Consider the following 23,790-nt stretch of genomic DNA (forward strand, 5'->3'; position numbering starts at 1 on the left):
ATTAATGTATTTTTAACTTTAGTTTTTAAAAACTTTTATAGGCGTGCAAGAGCACTTATGACTCAGTGACAATCAAAAATCGGAGTCATAATCAGAGTCATACATCGTGTAAGACTCGATCTGGTGAAAAAACAATCCATTCAAATGCATTGTGATGAGTTTAATTCTGCTTCTGCTTGCAATTGGGTTTTCACTAGTTGGTAAGTGATGGAGTCGTAAGTGGAATTAAAATGCTGTTTTCACACTTCTGATTATGACTCTGACTGTGACTCTGTTGTTAGCGAAAAACAGCTTTAAGGGTAACAATAATATTTTGAAACAGTTGGTCATTTCAGGAAGGGTAGTTTATAGTTGCCTGGCCTGTTTACATTCATTCATAAATAGTATGGTGGAAAAAGGCCACAATAGGGTCTTTACATAACTGTGATCACATGATCAACCTTTGATAAACACGAAAACAGTTCTTTTTTAAATAATTTTGTTAGCACAAGCTGAAAAGCATATTAAAATTAGGTAGCCTGAGAATTTTCAGTCATATATTTCAAAAGTAGTGAGTGCAACGGCCACTCAAAGTTAGAAGTATTTGTATGAGAAAAACAACTTTTGCCACTCAGTCACTCTTGCATGGTTTTTGATACAAATCCTTGTAAGTTCTAAAATTTTTTAAACTGTCATTTAATCCTTTCCTTACACATTTAAGGGCTCAAATTGCCTGTTATGAATTAAAAGGATATTTGAGCCCTGTAATGCTTTTGGTATTATTTCATGACAGTTTTGAAAATTTCGAAATTACAAGGATTTGTATGTAAAACCATGCACATGTGGGATGATGTGGCTAAATTGTGGGTTTGGAACGATTTTCAGTTCTTGAAACCTAGCTTGCTTCTATCTTACTCAAATCCAATTAGGTGATCTTGGTAAAAAAATACCCTGCTCATATTAATTTATTTTCAGTTAAGAATGAAATAAACCCACATACATTTTAACTGAAAAAGGGTGGCATGTACTCCATGCATTGTGGATGGGTGCCAGAACAATACTCCAATTGCCTCTGATAAAGTACTGGAACAGACGGAGGAGAAATGAATGATATCTGCTTTATACACAATTGGAGGATCTGCTTAGGGGTAGCATTTTTCAGGCTTCAGGTATTTGAAAGGGCTGGAATTCAACTTTTTGAAGTATTTTAAAAGGCCCAGGGTTTGGAAACTAGTAATTTTTTGTTTGGTTAAAGGGCTAACAGGATCAAATGAATTTATTAAAATTACATCAGGAGTCACCCTACCCTTCGACTATTTTCTTATAACTTGATTATTAAAGCACAGGCTTGACATAAAACCTATGCATAATCTTTTTTCAGACCAGTTTTAGTGCACACATAATTTCTTCTATCATGTAAAAATCTGTGCAAAACTTAATATAAATTAAAGAACACATCCTGGCCCCTTGAAATGTGTAAGAGCTACTGTATTACAGAGTAAAATATGTCAAATGTTGGAATTGTTGGACAAATTAAGTCGTTGATGAACGATTACATTCCCTAAAAGGTATCAACCCAACCAAGCCAAAGTTTCACCCCTTATGGAGATTTCGCGTATCATAAATGACGTAATTATCTAATTGAGCATCATTGCTGACCCAATTTTACGCGGGAAATGGCTCAGAGGCGGGAAATATGGACGGCGGTCATAAGCATCGTATAAATATTATGAAGACAAACAAGCCATTTTCTTGGAGAAAGAATACCCCTAAAGAAAGAGCAGCAATGCAGAACGACAGAAGAAAGCGAAAGAGAAAGGCTAGAGCGGCGAACAAAGAAGATAAAAGAAGAAAAGCTTTGTTAGCACTTGAAGATGAGCGAGCGATGACCGTAGCGAAGAATGAAAGATTGCTCCATCTTGCGAGGAAGTATTACGCTAAATGGCATGCTCTACATCTTCGTGAACGGGTAGGAACGCCATTTGATGTAATTTTTCGTAGTCCGTTAAATATCATCTAATGTTTACAGTGAAGGGTTAAGACTTTTAACATCTGCCGCTTCTGCAAATATCTCACAGCTATGTATTCATTACTAATTGAAGTAGCCAGGGGCCCGTTTCTCGAAAGCCCCGGTAACGTTTCGGGCCCGAAATCAAATTTTCAAATCGAAATATAAAGAATCACAACGCGGGTTCTGGCTAGTAAACTACTCCATTCTGTTTCATTAACTGATATTTTTATCATGTTAGATGCAAAACTATTGAAACCTCTACCTTGCATGTAAACAACAACAGCTTTACGGGCCCGTTAATTATTGGGAATTTCGAGAAACGGGCCCCAGCAGGTTTAAATACAGTAACCGACTGTAACAACAAGGTTCCGCTAGTCCCCTCCTTTTGGAAAAGTCTGTGGTATGCTTCCCCTGAAAACTTTGAAATTTCAAAGCCCTAGGACGCGATTTACCGCGTTCTTGTTTATACTAGATCAGGAGCGGATCTAGAGGGGAGGGTGAAATGGGTGCGTCAGCAAAATTAAGCAATTAAAAAATGTAAGGGCTACTGAGAACCAATCAGATTTCATAATTGGCAGGAATGGTATTAATTTTTTTTCAGACTAGCAAAATGGGTAAATCAAACACTATGGAGAATGAGAAACAGGCACATAAAGATGCCCCAGTTTCTGCAGATCAACCGGTGTCACATGTAAAGAGAAGTCATCTCAGTCATGTGAAAGATCCAAGTGGTTCTACTGACCAACCTCTGTTACTGGGATGTGGTGTCTTTGGACGTTGTTATAAAATGTATTACAGAGGGATTTCAGTTGCTGTTAAACAATTTAACACACACCTGTCATCAGACTCCAGTGTTATCAAAGAAGCATCACTGATGAAACAGTTGGATCACCCATGTTTTCCCTACGTTTATGGTGTTTGTGCACAAAGCAAACCTTACCTGTTAGTACTTCAGTTTTGCAATGTGGAAGGCAAAGCATACACTCTTCACAGGATGTTACATAGCTGTACCTTGGTTTTAAAAAATCAAGAGTGGTTTGATGTCATTTTGCAACTTCTAGAAACACTCAAAGTGTTGCACAACTCTGGACTGATTCATCAGGATATAAAAGGTGATAACATCTTGCTTACATACAAAAATACACTGTTTGTGCCAGTAATCATTGATTTTGGAAAGTGCATTAGAAAACAGGAAGCCAGTAGAAAAGTTTTGTCCAAACAAGAACAAGAGACATACAAACAGAAGTACACCCATGTTGCCCCTGAAGTTGTTGCAGGAACCCACCCTCCATCTCATGCAAGTGATGTATATGCCCTTGGCCGTCTGTTAAGGCAGATTGCAACCAAGATTGGTTGCAAGCCACTTCTCTCCCTTAGTGAATGCAGCTTAAAGAATGACCCAAATGCTAGGGCTTCTTAGGATCACCTCTTGGTCAGTGTCAAGTCTCTGTCATCATGATTAGGTTCTTGATATTAAATGGAGAGGAGAAGTCGTTATGTCAGATTTGTTGATGACAACAAAGTGAAAAGGTCACTTAAAAAGTGAATTCACACTGTTTCAAACTTATCGATCTTATTCAGTTTCTTTTAATTTGTAAGATCATGGCGAAATTATTTTCTGGGGTTGAATCCAAAAGGACCATATCTGACTTTAGAAAAAGAAAAAGAAAATTTTTGTGCTGTGTTCACCAACTCCATAAACCAGTTACGTGAAATTAGGAAGTTTCAAGCTGCAGACTTGCAACGATGGATAAGAAATGTACAGAAAAATGTGATGCACTTGCAAAGTTGTTGTTTTGCTAGAGGATATTACATGGCCGCACGGAAATAAGAAATTTCTCTTCAAGTGTTGAATGAGAAGAGAAATTCTGTATGTCCGAGCAGCCATGTAATGTTCTATTTATTATGTAAACACCAATGAAATACCAAACCATTTCACTTTAACAGTTTTTTGGTGTGAAAGGCACGATTTATTATTTCGCCATAGCAAAGGTGATATTTTCACATGTGAGGATAACATGTTATTTCCACCTGTGAAGATATCAAGTTTTTGCAAGAAAGCTCGCCTAGTATTTCATTGGTGTTTATATAATAAACTGATTTCTTTTTTGCCATTCGTTCCCGTCGCTGTGGTTGTTGCTTAAGCTCCCCACTGTTGTGATCCAGAAATGTTGCTACCATGGTAAAGTGACATCATACTCCTTCTCTCTATTGGTTGTCATATCTCTCCTAACTAAAACACTCTGACACTGTGGCAGGGCTACAAACCCTTTAAGTCCCAAGAGTCACCCAAAACAGTTTTCCCCTCACAACATCATTACTTCATTAAAGGAAAAGATTATGACAACCAAATAAACACCACAAGGAGAAGGGTTTCATCTTTCAACAAATTAATTCTCTCGACTAATGCATGGAGATTATTTGGCAAATTGTGTATTCAGGTATTGGGGCTTAAAGGGTAAAAGTGTTTTAATGATGTTAATATTGTGACCTTTATTTTAAAAAAATAGCTTTCTAATAAAATTACTGATAAGTTACTGAAGTTTTGCTCTAGGTGGACTGAAAGCCAAGTCCACTCCGTCTGATCTTAGGTTATTTTTCTTCTGTTTTTAAAATTACCTGGCTATAAATTTAAATTTATAATGTGGATTTGACTATTGTATGACATATTTTACTGCACAAGTAAGGATTTCACATTCTGTGGGAGAATTGTTATTTACTTCAGGCTCAACTGAAAGCCAAAACCACTGTTTCTGGTCATACTACCAGGGTTTCTTTTTTCAAATGACCTCCTTTGCAAGCTTGGAACTACAGAAAAGTGATGGTGAAATATTTACCTTTAATTCGGCTTTCCTTACAGAGTAGGTGGAAGCTTGTAGTTGCCCAGATGTTTTCATCTTTAGGCAGCGCACCGGAAACGGGACAGGACAGATGTTTCATCTGTTAAGTTAGCGGAAGCTTCCCTTGTAAGGTAAATTCAATGATTGGCGGAGGTATTAATTTTTCCAGACTAACTGTATGAAATCATCATGATTAGAAAGGTAAATACCAAAGGCTAAACTCAACGTTGTTCAATCACTTAAATTTCACAAGTGTGTGTTCACTGCAGAGTAGGTGGAAGCTTGTAGTTGCCCAGATGTTTTCATCTTTAGGCAGCACACCGGAAACGGGACAGGACAGATGTTTCATCTGTTAAGTTAGCCAAAGCAAACTTTGTAGTGAATACAAATAATGGGCGACAAGTTTTGGTTATGGACCGTGTTATTTCTGCAGTAAATATAATTCCCCTGTGGGTCATTTGAAAGAGAAGCTCTGGATCCCAAAATACATGATGGAGAGTGGATCTGGTTCTATTGCTTTTAATCACTGCTGAACATCGCTTTACTTATTTAAAATGGCAGTGAAATGAGGTGTCAAGACCTGATGGTGAATCCCTAGTGTATAAGCACTCACAAAGTAGATAACTTTCTTGTATTGGGATCAGTTTTGGTTTAGATTGGGAGACTTTTGACAAAGGATTCAGCATGTTGTGCTCTTATGATTTTCTTTCTTCTTTTAAGATTTAGGCCATGGCAACAGTAGCACTACATGAACACTGTAGTTATTATTTTTTAATAAGTGAGTTAATAATCTCTTCCAATTGGCAGTGTTTTTGCATAAAGGCTCTATGCCAGGTACCACACAGAAAACACACAATAGGTAATGGGCAAAATTCTGGTGGCAGGGAAGTGCTTAAATCTAGGGGTAAGGGGACCAGGAAAGAAGCCCTCCTGGGGGGAGATAAGATCGAGTGGTAGTGGGGGTAGCCACCCTGGACAGGAGGGTGAGGACAGGTGAGGCCCATATCCCCCAGTCACTAGGAACTAAGGGGAACCGGGAGGGGTGGCCATCCTGGGTGGAGTACAGATCAGGTGTGAATGGTTTACCCAATGTCACTCTTTTTTATTGTAATGCAGCGTTTTTTAAAGAAAATACAAGACAAGACTAAGAAACGTCAGTGGAAAAATTTGGCGGTGACATTGCTCAAACCGATTCTTTAAAAAACCGTCAACTAGTCGATCTGTACTCAGATTGACTGTATTTTCTACGACATGGTATAATTGAACTGATGTAAATTAGTGTTAATTCCAAATTCTTTTGGAAATAAAGTTTATGCTTTCAGGGGGGATCTTTATCCACCCCATGACTTGTGTTCATTATACACACTTTAGATGACCCTTTTTTCCTTTTTTATTGCCTTCGAAATGCCTCAGTTCATGGTCAAAATTTGTTAAGGGGTTAGTTTTCCTTTAAAGTGGACTGATGCTGTGTTGGTTGCGGAGTGGAAGTTGGAAAATTGTTTAGTCAACTAGGTATTGTCACCTCAAAAAGATGGCGTTTCGAACGTTCATCCCTCATCAGAACGAATACTATCAGAAAACCGAAAGCAAATGTGAGAAAACACTCGCAAATCTGGTCATTTGGAAGTAATGCAAATTTTGTCCAAAAGTAAATATTTGCACATGTTACATGAGTAAAACGCACGCGAAAGTTTTTGGATGTAGTTTGGGTAAACGTTGGAAAACAGTGATGCATACATATAGATTTGCAACATGTTTGCTTAGATTTTTGCAGAAAGCAAACATTATTTTTCCACAGAGAGCAAATCTGGAGTAAATGTACACCGGATTTGTTGATTTGCGGAGGTATCAAATACGAAGCAAATGTAAAGTAGATTTCAGGTTTACGTCGTATTTGCACGCAATTTCAACGGAATAAACATCTGTGTTTGCATCATAATTACTTCTGGTGATAATTTTGGTCAAATTTAGAAGGCTAAATTTGCATCATATTTACTTCTGTCGCAAACCTGTTTAAATCCGTTTTTTCGTGCAGTGTAAGAATATATCATCTCTTCTGAAGTTCTTGTCGTGGTCGAGTCGTCATCACCACATCTAGAACCGAAATTTCTGAATGGAGATTTTTAATCCTTGTACATTTGTTCTTCTATGGACAGTTTAAGAACATCTAATGGAGGGATATATCCGCACGCTAAAAAGCTTCGTATTAGGGTTGATTATCACCTGTTTCAGTTGATTTAGGGAGCGAAGTTTGTTGAGAATAATGTGTCTGCGTATTTTAACTCCAAAAACTGACAAATTAAGGCGAGCTTGAAACGGGAACATGACTTTTCTGTTAATTAAATGTCTATTGTTACCAAAGTTGCTATACGTCAAATATTAAAAATACAATTAAATTTTGCAGGTATCTTTTAGTGGGAAAGAATGAAAAATGTGGTAAATAAATATGCTGAAAAATATGCTTGATCTTTTAAGTTTTGAAAGTTCTTTTTATCAAAAAGTTTAAAAGAAATTAACGTCTCAGTATCTGCTTTTCCTGGGGTTTTTCGCTGTCAATTAGACCTTCAAAAAATTGATCGAAATTTTTACAACGTTGTTCTGGGGACTAATTTCACTGTCTGATACGTATGTTAACATTTAAAGATATTCCTAGGAGATCTAATTCTCTCCATCGAGCGAAGCGGATAACACCCAATTGCGTCATTTGCATTAATGTCCACATAGAACCGACAGCTACAGGCCTTTTCTTTAAAATTTATTTTCATAATACGGTTTCGTTCATAACGACAGGTCGATTTGGGAAGCTTAATCCACTGCTGGGAGCTGGCGATCAACTTAAAACTTGTGCCATACGCGCGTGATAGAAACAGAAAACCGTTACCTTGAAGAAGGCATGGAATTTATTTCATTTTTCATGTTCATAGCCTGGAATGCATTATTGACTAACTTCACTTTTGGAAAAGGTGAGTCGCAGACGGCGAATCATTTTTTATCCTTCGATTCACTTATGAGTACAACCTTATTTATATGTCTCCTTTATTTATTTTGCTGAAACAAAAAGACTTAAAGTTACAACAATTAGCAAAGACTAAGTCAAAAACCGACATTGAACATCCACCCAAGATTGGAACTCGTTTTTGAAAAATTAAAAGGTATTTAATAAAAATGTTTCATCGTTTCTTTATTCAGAAAATTGGATATGAGATGCAAAACGACAAAAAACTTTGGCAAATACAAATTACTTCGTTTACAAGAGAACAGTGCTGACATATGTTAAAGAATGCCTACAATGTTTTGTTGTATATTCGTCCATGAACATAGCTTATCTAGCAAAAGCTAAAATCAAATATTGTGCAAGTCTCAGAGAAAGTTCAGGTCAGCAAAAATATATTTAAGGATTAGTTTAAAGGCACTCACCTCAAAAACAGATGGCATGACTACCGTTAAATTGTTGGAACTTTCGATATTTTTTGTTTGAGAAATGTAGTGTTTGACTTTCTTCATTTGAATTTACTACTTTATAGGAAAAAGTAAAATTTCCCAATGTATACTGAATTTATCGATAGAAACATCTTGAACCCGTATATGAATTTCCTGCGTGATGCCTGACAACGATAGCCCGTCTTAATGAAAATTAGCGTAAATTTCCTCTTCTATAATAATCGATCTAAATAACCAAAGGCGATCGTTTAAACTCGAGTAAGAAACTCTGAATTTCAAGGACCTGTGTAATGAAGAAAGTGAAAAGGTTTATAACGAAAAATGATTTTTTCTCATGACTTATCGATCATGAATTAGAGAAGGAACTTGAGAAAAATTTGCGGATAGCTTTTTTAAACGGCTTTTGTTCTATCTCCGCTAAAATAATATCGTTCAGGGGAAACAAGAAGACACGAAATGCTCTATAAACATCCTTTCTTCACAAGTAATGGTCGCTACTGCTAATTTTTGTTTTTGTTTTTAAACTTTGGGAGGGAGGGAGGACTGGGGTTAATTACCTTGTGCCCTATTACACAAAATATTCAAAATTATGATAAATTACAGCAACAGTAAAAGATTGACGGATCGTATTCTTAACGGATTTTGTCCTATCTCCCCTAAAATAATATCGCTCCGGAAAATAGAGAGACTGAACCCTCTCTCTAAAAGCCTTGTGTCTTCACAAAAGAAAAGTGATGGTCGCTGCTACCAATTTTTGTTTTCGTTTCTCTTTTTGAAAGTTTTTCTCAGTGGGGAAGGGGGCAGGGTGTAATTACCTAGTGCCTTATTATACAAAATATTCCAAAATTTTGATATAAGAGTGGTAGCGTGATCAAAAAACAATTATAAACTTTATTCAAATGTGTCTTTTACGCAAGCATTTTATGTGTTAACCTACTTTATCGAAATAGAAGTCTCCGCTGAAATCATGTGGAAATCTCTGATTGCGGAGTTGAAACTTGGAAAATTGTCCTAGGTACTTATATTCACAGAAAGACAAAAGTCAGCAAATGAAGGCAGTATCAATTTTTCTCCATTTTCCCGTAGTAATGGTTTAATTGAGATACAGTTCTTTGTTTACCAAGCGTGTTATTTTGCACGCTTAATAACTGGAATCGTGAGTTTATTTCTGTATGAAAAGAAAAAATTGTTTTTGTTATATTTCGATTGCTTTATTTCAGAGCGAGATCGCACAATGCTGTTTCCAGATTACTTCTTCTTTGCTAAAAGACGTTTGATGAACCATAAAATCGAAACTAAATACGTCAAAGACTTGGATCACTGTGAGATTTTTTGCTACATGAACGACAACTGCGTCAGTGCTAACTTTAAAAAAGATCCCGAGAATGGAGGAATCGCTTATATCTGTGAACTGAATAACGCCACTCATCTTGAATATGATACTGATCTGATGACTGATGCTGATTTTTATTATCGAGGCTCAAAGGTAAAATATAAGGTATAATTCAAATTCAGCAACTCGGTGATGAATCGTGGAAAACAACCGACGTTTAACAAAACTTAAGTTCGTTCATTCATGTATCAATTATTCAATGCATCGATCTTCCTTCTTTATTTTTTTTCTTTTTTCTTTTCAGAACGCGTGCGGTAAAAACCTAACGTGTCAAAATAATGCAACTTGTCAGTCCGGTTTCACAATCAAGGGATATCGATGCTCGTGCCCTCCTGGATTCGAAGGAGAACATTGCGAAAAAGGTTAATCACAGAATTTGCTGATGAGAACAGTATATTTCATAGGGTATTTAAACCACCCATATTTATATATCACGTTTGGCCGTCGAGTGCGCATCTCAAAGGAAGGCTACCGAGGCTGATCTTTGACGACTGACATCCGGCTACAGTTTGGAATAGTGTCTAGAGAGAGACTCCACTGCAGTGGAAGTTTTGGTTTAGTTTAAATAAACAATTCATTTGTCACAATGATAGCTAACTTAATGCTTTTTCATCTTATAAAAGTTAAAATGAATGTGTTATCCGACTCGTGGAACCACTTCGGTTGTAGAATTTTTCTTTTCTTTCCCATTTTTTTAGATATTGATGAATGCCAAAAAAACGCTCACGATTGTCACCTGAACGCTACTTGTCAAAACACAAATGGATCCTTTGTGTGCACCTGTTTATTTGGATTTAACGGAGATGGACGGAGCTGCAAAGGTAATTGCCTCACTATAACGTTGAGAAAAGTTAGTTTGCTTTCGTCTGTTTGTTTGTTTTTTTTAATTTGTACGTTCCTTCTTAGTCGACTGATTTGTTTGTTTTGATAAAGTAGTTACCCTCGCCTTAATATTTTTGACCAATGGTACAAAATGAAAATCCTTGATCTCACTTGAAAGCAACAGGACAAAATGCTGAACATTTTAGTTGATCAGCTTCAGATCTATAGTAAATAGCGACCAACAATTCTCTAACGACAACTATCGCACTCAATGTTCAAAATATAGATTTGATTTTTGATTTTTTTTGTATCATATTTGTAGACTTGATGTGCATCGTTTTTGTTCTCCAGGAGAGAAAACAATCATCCCCTTATTTTCTCTAGTTGATGTATAATTGATCTTATAAATAGAATCATTATGAGGCTGTGTCTCGAAAGGATTGAAAGCAATCCAACAGAATTATTTGATTGGTTAAAATCGATGTTGACCGCGGTTAAGATTTTCCCATTCGGACCTATTAAGGTGATTCCTCAGAAAAAAAAAAAAGTTATCCGACAATTTTTTCAGTCTTTCCTTAAATGTTCCTTGTCAATGTCTGTTTCGAAAAATATAATCAAAAAGATAGGTCACCTTGCTTGTTTGAGAGAAATGACGGGCCAAACTTACCCCACTTCTGCCTCTACGACCTCTTCTAGTGCATTTTCACGCGCCTCATTTCACGGCACATTTTTCGATAGCTGGAAGCAATTATAGTTTTTAAAGTAAAAATTTAAAAAAATTGACAGGTACAAAGTCTCGAGCGTAGGGAAGAATTTAATATATAACTTGTGAAAAAAAATCACGTAATTTTGAGACGTCGACTCGAAAACGTTCCTCGACTCGTTGTTTTTCAGGTCATAATTTTCATCATCAAATAACGGGCTTTATGCACGCTTTTAGCCATGTCTTTTTTTGCCTTCGATGATTTTTTTTCATTCATCCAATATAAAGGGGATAAAATTTGTACACCAATATTATGCAATGAAAAATAGAGGTCACCGTGCTCAAGAGCTGAAGAGCATCGTAACTCTTTGCTTGGTCCATTTATTGAAAATAACACCGTGTTCTCAGAATACAAGTGCGCTTATTCGCCCGATTACGTGATTTTTATGCTCAGTACAGGATGCCGAGTGCAATACTGAGGAATCACAAGATTCAGTTGTTTTGTTCATTTCAATAGTAATTAATGGAAGAATATTTTCCCAAAATTAGGAAGCAGGCAAAGAGAATAAGGGAAACGTAGGCAAATTTTAATCTAGCCGACGAAGCTACGAGCAAAGTATGAAGTCTGAATTGGAGACTTTTGTATGTAGAAATCCAACAACACTTAATGCAAGACTAAGAGTGACTTAAACAGAAGGAAAAAGGTTTTGTCAGTTGCTGGAAAAGGCTCGAGCAAAACTGTACTAACCAGCAAAAATTGACAAGGGAATATGAGCGATTCAACTTCCCCAGTTCTCAATCATGTTTAAAGGCTGTTAAATCGGGCAAGGTTTCGTCAATTTAAAAAAACCGATAAATTACAGTGAAATTCATTTTCAACTTTATTAAACTCCTCCTCTTGAAGTTCTTTCCTTAGGTGTCGTATATTTCAAATGCTTTCGGTATTTTCTGTAAAATTTGCGATATTTCAAAGCTGAAATTGCCACAAGTTTCAACTTGAACTTTTTAACGCGAATTTTGATTGGTTTATGTGTTGTCAGGCACACGATTTGATTGGTTATTAGGAAATATTATCCTCCAGAGCTTGTATTGAGAAATAGATAAGATAATGGGCATAACTTTCTTTTCACAAAATTCTCAGTTGTTGACTTTTTCCTAATATTTTCATGTACACGGCCAAAATCGGCCTGTGGCAAATCTCTCCGTTGTTGATTTTCGTTTTCAGCCGCAAGAAATACCATTACTTAGGTCAAGTACGTAACTTTCGGTTTTTGTTTTCGTATTTTGTTTTACTTCCGCCTCTAGGAATTTTGAACAACACTGTCTGTTACGAAACGATTTTTTCTGTGCTTTAAGCAGCCATTAATCCGATACAATCTCGACAAGCGACCCTGGATCGAGAACGGTCAACGCTTTTCCATCCATTTATTAACCTGACACAGCTGATTGGCGATATCAAACACATGTAAAAAATTATCGTCATATTAAGCGCGTGCTGTTACGAATTTTCTTAGGGCGGGAAATCCTTCTAAAACACCGCAGTTTGTATGATGATTTTTTTTCCTTAAGCTTTCTTATAAAGAAAAATATATCAAACATCGCGTTAACCGAAATTCAACTTTTTAGCCGATCCGTGCCATAATTACAGAAACCTGAGCGAGGCTGACAGAAAGAGCACCTACATCACACCCTACGGTGGAGACAAATGTGACGACGATTCCTCATCCTTAATATTTGGGGAATGGTATCGTTTTGTGGGAGATGCAGGAACAAAAATGCCAACCCAGTGCGTACCGGATAATAGATGTGGTGCAGTCTTATCAGGCTGGTTAAAAGGTGGTCACCCCACACTGGCGGATGGTGAGGTTTCTTCAGAGGTCTGCTTTACCAGAGGTGGAGATTGTTGCAAGGAATCAAAAACGATTAAAGTGAAAGACTGCGGATCCTACTTTATATACCAACTACAAAAGCCTAGATGTGTCTCGCGCTACTGCAGCACAGACTGAATGCTATGAGCAAGTCATTCTGCACAGTGAAAGGATTCACAAATCGATTTATTGGCACGCACATGTACATCAATGATAACAAGGACTTTAAGAATTTCACATGATCCACTTTTTATGGTTTGTGTTAAACAGTGAGTAGTTTGAACACGACTACCTTTGGACCGCGTAGTTTGATCTTCCAAATAAGAGTACTCCTGAGAAGTTGTGACAGTCGGTAGTCAGTAATAGTGACTGACGTTTCTGTAACCTCAGTGGAAATTATCATCAGAATCGACTGAAAAATTGTTGTTTATCCGAGTATTAGAACAGACTCCCCTCCCCCCTTAGTAAAAGTCAACAACTATGGGCATTAGTGAGCTTCCATTAGAGTAATTCTAACGCCTCTTCCAATCGAAGAGCTTCACAGAGAAAGTTTAAAGCAGAACTTTGAGCATTGTATTTTTGCTTATTACTAAACCTTTTGAAGTCTTAATGTTCACTCAGGTCGTTAGAAACTAAAGCAGCTTAGGTGTGTTGTGAATAAGACTGTAAATGATTTCTAGAATTGCAAAATTGTTAGTCACTGTTACATTGATACTCAAACTTTCTGATGACATAGTATGGAAAACTAGAACATTCTATTAGGCTATGTAATTATGATGTAGCTCTACCACAACAATTGTGTTGCAAGCTTCGAATTCCGGAATGTTTTGAAATACTGACTGTAAACATATGAAAATAATCTATGTGCACTGCGGTGAGGAAACGAATATGAGCGATCCTCGCAGTTATGAACACTAATGAACTAGTAGTTTTTTTTCAGGTCTTATTTCAACAACAAGTTCAGTAGTGTTCATAGCTGCGAGGATCGCTTATACTCGTTTTCAAATGCGTTGTGAATGTATATAAGGACTCAGTCAGTTAGGAGTAGTATTTTTTTTTGTCGGAAAAGATCAACTATCTAAGAAGCTCTACCAAAAGATAGCTCCGTACTGTGAAATACTTCAAAGATTGTGTATTTGGAGGAGATTTTGAGGCAATAGTGAGTCTTTGCTCCCAGTTGGCTTGATAGCTCAGTTGGTTAGAGCGCTGCACCGGTATTCGCAGAGGTCATGGGTTCGATTCCCGTTCAGGCCTGAATTTTTTTCAGGCCTTATTTCTCAACTGCTTAAGTTGAGTATATACTGCGATGATCTTCATTTGCTTAAAATGTATTTTCCGCAGTACAAATATATGACTTTCATGTATTCTTATCACACCTTCTCCATCTACGGGTATATAACGAACTCACAATTGACCAGCTCCCAGTTGGCTTGATAGCTCAGTTGGTTAGAGCGCTGCACCGGTATGCGCAGAGGTCATGGGTTCGATTCCCGTTCAGGCCTGAATTTTTTTCAGGCCTTATTTCTCAACTGCTTAAGTTGAGTATATACTGCGATGATCTTCATTTGCTTAAAATGTATTTTCCGCAGTACAAATATATGACTTTCATGTATTCTTATCACACCTTCTCCATCTACGGGTATATAAAGAATTATTACAAGTTGTTTAATAAAATAGTTTAAAATTGTAGGAGTATAGTATTCCTTATTTTGATTAAATCATACCTTAACAGGTGAATCTTGTAGGGGAACGTGTTGGGTGAAATGGCTGAAATCTAAATGCTGTCTATGCTAGTAGCTCTTATACAAGCCATTCTAACGGAAAACTAAACAACACCAGAAGGAGGCCCGAAATGACGACCAGTTAAAACCTAATTTAATAACCTTTTCGGGCTTATTTGTGTGTATGTGACCGGTAAAAGAGGTGTAATCTGTTTTAGTTATAACTGACAATGAGCCTAGGACAAATAGCACGTCTAAGTAATCAGAGGTTTGCATGTCTTTGCTGCACTTAAGAAAATCCAAATTGACTTTCCCAAAGGCTAAACCTTCTTATCGCCTGCTTTTCAAATTCTCTACATGTAATAAGTTTAAGGTTGCATGAGACAATGAATTATCACTTTCCAGACGTAAGTAAACAAAACCGATTCCACTTTATCTTTTTGTTGTTGTCAAAGGTACTCTAGCTAGTGTTTTTGAAGTGCAAAGTTCATTATATTCCGTCGGGTGAATAATCGATAATCTTCAGAAGGGTTTCCGAACTTAAGGAACTGAGAGGTTGATTTGTTGAGATATCTCTTTCCTTTAGAAAGACATAAATCGTCATCTGGTACCTTTTAAATATATTAATATCATCTAAGTTTGATAGGACTCTCGACTTTTTAAATGAGCTTTCCTCTAAAATTTGTGAGGACAAATTTCGTATAGGTAATCACATGATTTCGAGTGCAATTTGGAATAAATAAGCACGAGTAAATTTCTTCAAAGACTAACAAAATTGCACGAGCCCGTAGGGCTAGTGCAATTTGTGATCTTTGAAAAAATTAACAAGTGCTTGTTTATTCCAAATTGCACGAGAAAAATCATGTGATTACCTGTTAATAATATACATGGAAAATACGAGATGGTCTATCATAATTAAACATAAGCAAAGCGCGCGCATTAAGTGCAAAAAATAATTTATTCAAACCGTGCGTTCGGTCAAAACAACTGCGTAGATCAAAACAATAATATGCAATGATATCTTCGCATCTTTAAGGCGCAAAAAAGATCAAAGTCCGGCTAAACAGTTCAAGGAATTGTCCAGTCTGTGTCCGAATCATTTTCGATAAAATGGAATTGTCGTTTCCGAGGTTTAACCATGTTTGTTTTTAATTTCGGCGTTGGATCGCTCGAACAAAGTGTTAAGCCGGGTCGGCTCGTGATTTTCGATTTCCTCGGCAATTCCCTTCTCTAAACACCACTTTTTCCAAACCGACAACCAAAAAGCAGTACCTTTTACAGTGTTTTCATTGTTTGAGCTGTTTTTCAGCTGCGGTGGCGAAAGAAAACCTACTTAAAACGCCGGCCATTGTTTCGCTCGCAAATTTTCAAATTTTCAAATTTTTGTTTGTTGTTGCGACATATAAGGCTCGCATTTGATTGGCTGTCTGCGAGTTTCTTTGACCAATCAGAATGTCTGGTTTGTTTCTTTCTTTGCATTGAATTAACCCTCTTCTGCACTGAATTAACTCTCTTCTGCACTGAATTAACTGAAACTGCATTTATCTTAACCAATCAGAACTGAGTAATTTTTCCATGTATATTATTATGAGAGAAACAGGTTCGTTGATCAATTCTCCCTTTATTCATTATTATTTGATAGAAAAGATCTTTTCAAGAAATCCCACAGAATTGGTACCTCTGAGACAAAATTAGAGGATACAATCGACTCGTTATCAACATATCCCGGGCAATAATAAACTATCAGTCAGACTTAAAAAACGTTAAAAACATCCGTGTTATAATACTTCCGTATTATGAAGCAGAGTGACGACAAAAGAAATAGCATTGACGATTGACGATTGACGCTGAGGAAAATAACTCCACGTAAAAAGAGGATTTATGAACCGCTATCTAAGTAGACGCCTATCACGAATTTAACATATTTCATAATAATCATTACTTCCATTATTTTAACTCTAATTGTCATTGTAAATTATTGGCCCAGGCGAGATACCCGTTCTGGTTGAATGGTGACCATCCTATTAGTCCCAAGGATGCGGTCGCTTTGGCACGATTAAAGTACTTTACCAGTGTTACTAGAAGATTTTTGAAAAAAATTATCATATGATATGATTGTTTTGAACAATCTGTGAACTGTGCTTGAGTGATCCACACCAAATTTGAAGCAAATAACTGCACATAATGAGAGGATTCATATATAAATGCGTGCAGGTAGATGTGTATCCTCCCCTCAGTCCTTTCCTTATTAACATGACGCGTGAGAATTTATTAGGTACTCAGATTTTCTTTGGAAGTTAAATCTTTTTCCAGGGTCAAATTAGCAGTTCCAGCGCATGGGGCAAGTTAGGGACGAATTACACTTAGAACATAGCAGCCCATTGAACATGGCGCGTTGCCTAATTTAGATAGCGCTTTGATACATATGACCCTCTTAAGGCCTATTTACACGGCACGACTTTGTCGCATGCGACAAGCTTACGACAGGCCTACGACATGACTTAAGATTCGTAAGCGAGTTGTAGGTTTGATTTACACGAAACAATTCGTGTCGTAAGCCTGTCGTAAGCTTGTCGCATGCGACAAAGTCGTACCGTGTAAATAGGCCCTTACAATATAAAAAGAAAAGTAACACAAATCATTAAATACCTTATCAGCGTTACTGTCTTGTTGCCTTATCTATTATCATCTCGTCTCTCGGGACGACCCAAAATCATTTCACCGTGGGTGCTTGCGCTCTTGGTTATCTGCTCGCAGGTTCTCATAGCGTCTAGAACCGTAGAATATTTCTTTTAAATGTAAATTTCCAGCACTGACCTTTGCGAATTTGACAGTGACGTCTTCTATATTTGTTTGTTTCCCTTTGTTTTGTTTCGTTTTATTTTTTGAGGAACGTCTATAAACGAGTCTTTGTAGCCATTCAGAGATCTTTGCGAGAAGAACCACACGTAATTATGTGACTGATAAACTTATATCACACTCGCTTCTACTGACTTCATCCTCCATAATCTTTGAGCTGAGGAAGATCTACGTGCATCTATAACCCAAAATAATTAATGATAATAATGAGTTTCCGATTTTAACATTTTAAGAGGAACGCAATAAGAGTGAAAGGTTTGAACAAACCAAAAAGTTCGTAATTGATTAACACAATTATGGCTGAGTTTAGATGTTTTCATAATTCAAGTTACCTAGCGCTCGTTTACACTTGACATTTTATGGGAGCCATTGATCTTCTTTTCTTTAGCCGGCGGTTACAACAAAGTTAAGCTGCTGTGCTGCAAGAACTGCATTCCAAGCTATCAAAAGTGAGCTAAAACGTTTCATTCACACGTAGAAAGCTTTGAACAGAGTCAAGGATGCTTAACAGCTAACACTCTTGTATGAATAAAGAGTGCTATTGATTCTCTAAAATAGATGCCGAAATAATAGTTCATATGAAAGACCAGATCTTTCTTTGTGAAAAGAAAGATCTGGTCTTTCATATGATTAGAGAAATGAACTAAAGGGAAGTAACTGACGTTGTTTCTCAATTTCTTTTCATCTGCAAAGGCGATTGATAATCTCGAACTACTGAAGGTTGATAAAGTTATCAGAATTTGGAAATAAAGTATATGAATAGGAATTCTGTGTCCACAAATAAAATGACTTTCTCATCTTAGTAACAGAGCATCAACAAAAGCATGGAACTTTTTCTCGATTTAAACTTGACGTGCGGAGAACAAGCTTTAAACCTGTTTCTTTTTCAGACACCTCATTAATTACTTCAAGCCAAATCCTTTATTCCATGTCCACCGGCTTCAGTGACGGCAAAGGAAGAGTAAAAAATATAATATTTTGATCTTCCGGGAATAACCATTACACCTGTTCCTTTACTCGATCATCATGTGGTCAAAATATTTTTAAAACCTTGAGGCGCAATAATAACTCTGTTCACAATTATCTCAGTAGCGGAATATTTCGCATGCTGTTCAATCGATCGAGCTTATATTAACTGACACATTTTCAATGAGTTTTATTTACCTTAATCAGATCGAATGCCAACTGAGCTAAATTCTGAGCCAATCGCAGCCCTGCAAAGAACAAAGTCGCAAAGAAAATCCACATCTCCTTAATGTATGATTAGAACTCTCTGCATGCAAAAGAACTAAACAGGCATAAAAATCTTTTCAGAAGTAACCAGCGATTATCCTACGCAGCCGCTCAATTTAGTCTTTACCATGGCTTCTTCCAGAAAATTTTACTTCTTGGTCGCCCTGTTGTCTTTATTGATAATCAAAGTTGCGGGTGAAGGAGATGAGTTATGCTTTCATTTCCTCCGAGCTGACATAAGATCATTACAGTTCAACTAAGTCAGACGCACATTCAATTTCATATTCGTTATTTTCAGTTTTCCCCATAGATATAAAGGTTACATGGCTAACTAGACCATCCAGCGTACATTTATTTATCAAAACTCTGAGATAATTGTTGGAAAATTTTTTATGCCAAAGGCCGACGTGTTGATTTTTGGTAAATAATGACAACACATTTTTTTCTGTTTAGTGTTGTTAAAACAACCCAAATTCTAAGCCGCCAATCGCAGCCCATGCATAAAAAATGCAGGTCTTCCTACTGTATGATTAAAATTAAAACGGACTCCTGGTTATTTCTGTTACAATGCAAGGACCGGAGAAACTAATGGGTGACAAAACTCCCCGCTATCGAAAGGCAACAAGACTCTTCATCGGTCTTCTCTTCTTCCTCTTCTTTTTACGCTAATCACCCTTAGGGAGTCTCTCTCTCGACGAGTAGTTAAGAAAAAGTTTAAAGTTTAGGGCAAGTGTGAAATTTATATCTCATCCACATGAATTGAACTAACTAGTGAGATCACCAACTCAAGGATATAAAAAAGCCCTCGCAGACAAAACAAAAAAATTCAGAGATTTTAACTTACACTGGCTTCTTATAATAAAAATCAATGTTGGAATGTTGTTATACAACTCGTAGGTTTCATTACTCCATTGGCTTTGCCCAGTCCCTCAAAAACGCAACTGGTTCTTTACCTGTCTAGACTAAACCATAAATGGTACTAATCAAATCCGATTCAATTTCCCAAAGATTTCTGTCGCAAGATGGAATTTGCATCTTCTCTTGCTTTCTCTGGCAAACGGTTCATAAACCACTTAATAGGAACCGCAGAATCCTCAGTGCAAGACTTCTGCTCAGTTCTATGCTACATGGAACCCAACTGCGTCAGATATAACGAATTAGTGACCAGCGGATCTCCAGTGATCTTAAAATGCGAACTGAATAATTCCACACACAATGAACATCCTCAGGATCTCAAGTCTTGGACAAACTACATATATAAGGGAACAATGGTGAATACATTCTTATCTGTAGATATTCATCATTCTTATTCGTGCTGTTCGTTTATCCTGGGTTTGGTGATTTTTGAATAACATTACTTGTCATTTCGTAGATTAGTATATAAAGTTGGCTCAACCTCGGGTTGTTTAGCTCGTAAATGTTCGATGTTAAGTTGATTCGCTGGCATGTTGTTTGGCTGGTTGCGCAATGTTTGTTTCCAATTGGTTTGTTTCGTTGATTTGTTGCCTGGCTGGTTGGTCGGTTGATTTGATCTCATGTGACGTTTCAGTTTTCATTTTATAGTACCATTGCAACTTACCACTTCGATTGGCATATATCTGCTTTTAAACCTCGTTTTCACACTAGAACACTTTTGAACAGACTCCATGCCAACATAATGGCACATGTCAGACAGGATTTACAGACAAAGGTTACAGATGCCTTTGCCCACCTGAATACAAGGGCACCAATTGCGGGGAGAGAAACGGTAGGTAAAAAAGCATTTTTCATTTGGTGAAATACTTTTATGAAAAACTCTACCTGACCCTTTAAGTTGTCTCTCGATGAATCCAACTGTTAGTCCTATTCAGCCAGCCATTCATCCGTCTGCTACCTCAGCGTCTGCTCTCAAGATTGCAATCCGTTTAAAATACAGCAGCTCGAATTGTTACACGTAGCAGGAAACTTGACCACATGACCCCTATCCTAAAGGAGATCCACTGGCTTCCTGTCCGTCACTGTATAGTTTATAAAATTCTTTCACTGATCTACAAAGCTATCAATGGAGCAGTGCCCGGCTACATATGCGACTTTCTTAATTATTGCACCTCTAAAGGGACACTAAGGTCCTCTGTTCAATACCCTCTGGCGACCCCGAAAGCGAGACTAAAGACTTGCGGAGAGAGAACGTTTCCTGTGGCGGCACCAGGACTATGAAACTCGATCCCACTTGGAATAAGATCTTGTTCTTCAATTGACAGTTTTAAAAGACGTTTAAAAACGTGTCTTTTTGAACAAGGTCGTAACCCTGTTTATTTTTTTTTTTTGATGATAAATATGTTTATTTATCTTATAGTTTTTAAATTAGTCTATTCGTATACATAGATTTTTTTTTTCCTTTTCTCCCTTTCTTTCAGCTTTTCAATAATCTTGATGTAGAACACCATGGACAATTAGTGAACTTGGCGCTGTATAAATCTGTTTATTATATTCATTTATAAAAATCTTCGACTTGATTAAGCGATGTGAATACATGTAATTATGACACCTGGAAAAAATACTCTCCATTAGTGACGTTCCTCTCTTCGATTTAAGGATGAACCAAAACAATGCTTGTCCTGGTGAAGACCTGGCTTGGAAGCGAGAATTCATAAAAATGACTTGTGTGATTTTACGATATGTACCCTGAGTATGTAGAGATGAAACAAAAGGACTTGAATATATGCTGGTCTATTTTCATTTTCCCCTCGAACCTTTTCATACAATGGTTGGCTTCCCGGTTTATGGAATATTTGAGACTGAAACTAGCGAGTTATAAATTCCAATTCTACCTTTATATTCCTCTTTAGAATATCTCAATGTGGTATCAGTTCTGCGAGCATTCGCCCTTTTTGAATTTTAACGATCAAATTTTCTGCCCCTAACACTTGCTGGAAAACAAAAATTTCATTGATTTCAGAGAATACTTTGTCATTTCCGTCGTACTCGTTGGTTTTCCATGGACTGCATAAATATTTTCATATCCACAACTAATTAAATGATACTCAGCGGAAAGTAAGGGAGGTAATTAGGTAATTTAGCATTATCAACTGAGTTGATAAGGTAAATTCGCCACCATAGAGAGTTTAAGACTGACGTTTCGAGCGTAAGTACTTCGTTATTTGCTCTGACGAAGGGCCAACGCTCTAAAAGTCAGTTGTAAAACTCTTTACGGTAGCCAATTTAAGATATCAACTCAGTTGATAATACTAAATTACCCTGTTATACTATACCACCTACAGAGCACCACAGTTTCTTTAGAAACTTTCCCCCTCTGATAAAAGAAGAAGTTGAGTTTTTCCTCCATAAAACACCTTATGCCTAAACCTTTTGAGCTAAGTTATTTGGAACACACCCACAGGGTAACGAGTAGAATAGGAAAGATGGTAAGGTTTTGAGCTCGCTAAAGAAATAGAGAAAGATGTTTTTTTTCGTCTTGTCGCGAGCGTGGGACAAAGAAAAAAATCCGAGTTCCCATGAGAAATCGAACCTCAAACTTTCGGATTCCGCGCTCCGATGCTCTACCACTGAGACACAGAGACTCTTTGTTGGGCGAGGTCCATTACGAAGTTCATGTATGATAAGCGTCCTGCATACTGCTACTATTAGGGTAGCAAAGGTTAACAAATAGGGTAACAATAGGTTAACAATAGTGCAACAAATAGTCTCTTTAATAAATTGCTTTCATCAAGAAAAAATAATGGTCTCATTATTTCCCCTTGTTTTTAATCTTAAGTTCAAGTGTTACAGGAAAAGGAGTGACCAATTTTCGCTGGTCACGTGTCATGAGTAAATTTTCGTTAGAAAATTTCGCGGGAAATTTGTCACTGGTAAATTGAAAAAAAGCTGTGCGCAACGGAAATCGTCGCGATAAAATCTGCTATTAATCTTATACCTGAAAATTGAAAAAGGGAAGGGGGAAAGAGAAGTCAGCTGGGAAGAGCTGAGTAGAAGGCAAAGGGCAAACAGCATTGAGGGCCTCTGGCCACGGCGAGGATGGACTGAATTATGGTAAATAGTAATATAGATAGCAACACAGAATTAACGCCAACATATTTCTTTCTTTTAAACTAACAGAGTATTCGACAAAAACTTGTTCCCGAACTGACGGACGAAAGGTCTTGAATCCACACTGTCCTCAACGAACATAATGGATTGGGCAGTGCACGATTTTTTGTTCACTTTCTGTTATTCAATATCCTTGCCTATCCAGTTTAATAACTCAAACATTTGAACATGGTATGTTAACAGGTATGCTAATAGATGACAGAGCAGTTTTGATGGCCCTTCCACAATATTATAGATCATAACGCCACATTAATTTGTTTTGAATGTCTTTTAAGGGCTTCGAGTACATTTTTCACGAAAAAATGTAAGTGATCGCAGTTATTGCTGAAAACCGCGTAAGAATCCTATGAAGCACTTTTCATGGCTCACGAATTGAATTGGGTGAAAGGAGCGTTTTCTAAAACCACAACTTACTCGGCCAATTGCATACAGAGCCAGCGATCCAAAAATTTGAATCACAGATGAAAATTTAAGCACAACAGATATAAGCGTTATGTTCCATTGCCACGCGCTCTGAGTAAGGAAACCAGACCAGATTTCCTGATTTCCCAATTCGTGTACCTTTCGGTTACGTCGTCATCGAATCTTCGGGACTAAAAGTATACCGGTACTTTCTTTTTCTTTTTAGTCGACGACCGGTAACGCATTTTAAAGGCTTAGCAAAATTAAACTGCAAATGAGAAAATCCCTGATAAAGTCATCTTTTTTCTAAAGAAGGATGGTAAAAGTAAACGAGAACAGGTTAAAATGGCTTTCTTAAATACGTTTACACCAAGGGAGGATACGTCTGCTATTCACTCGTCATCCTTTGGTAGGAATGAATGAAAAATGCGC

The 23,790-nt window shown here is 37.1% G+C and overlaps 2 protein-coding genes and 1 pseudogene across 3 annotated transcripts in view; all 3 read left to right on the forward strand.

Annotated features, from left to right (window-relative positions):
* Positions 1 to 23,790, forward strand: part of LOC149052813 (TNF receptor-associated factor 4-like) — a 216,125-nt gene that overhangs the window by 33,458 nt on the left and 158,877 nt on the right. The gene's annotated exons all lie outside the window — the stretch shown is intronic.
* LOC149052821 (tyrosine protein-kinase src-1-like) lies at positions 1,536 to 3,829 on the forward strand (annotated as a pseudogene).
* LOC149052822 (uromodulin-like) lies at positions 7,724 to 13,195 on the forward strand. The gene is made up of 5 exons (XM_089205801.1): positions 7,724 to 7,793; positions 9,492 to 9,757; positions 9,909 to 10,026; positions 10,363 to 10,485; positions 12,816 to 13,195. Exons 1-5 carry the CDS (start codon positions 7,724 to 7,726, stop codon positions 13,193 to 13,195), a joined length of 957 nt encoding a protein of 318 aa, XP_089061927.1.

This window comes from Pocillopora damicornis, chromosome 1 (assembly GCF_964200805.1).
Source record: "Pocillopora damicornis chromosome 1, jaPocDami1.2, whole genome shotgun sequence".
In the NCBI taxonomy this organism is placed as follows: Eukaryota; Metazoa; Cnidaria; class Anthozoa; order Scleractinia; family Pocilloporidae; genus Pocillopora; species Pocillopora damicornis.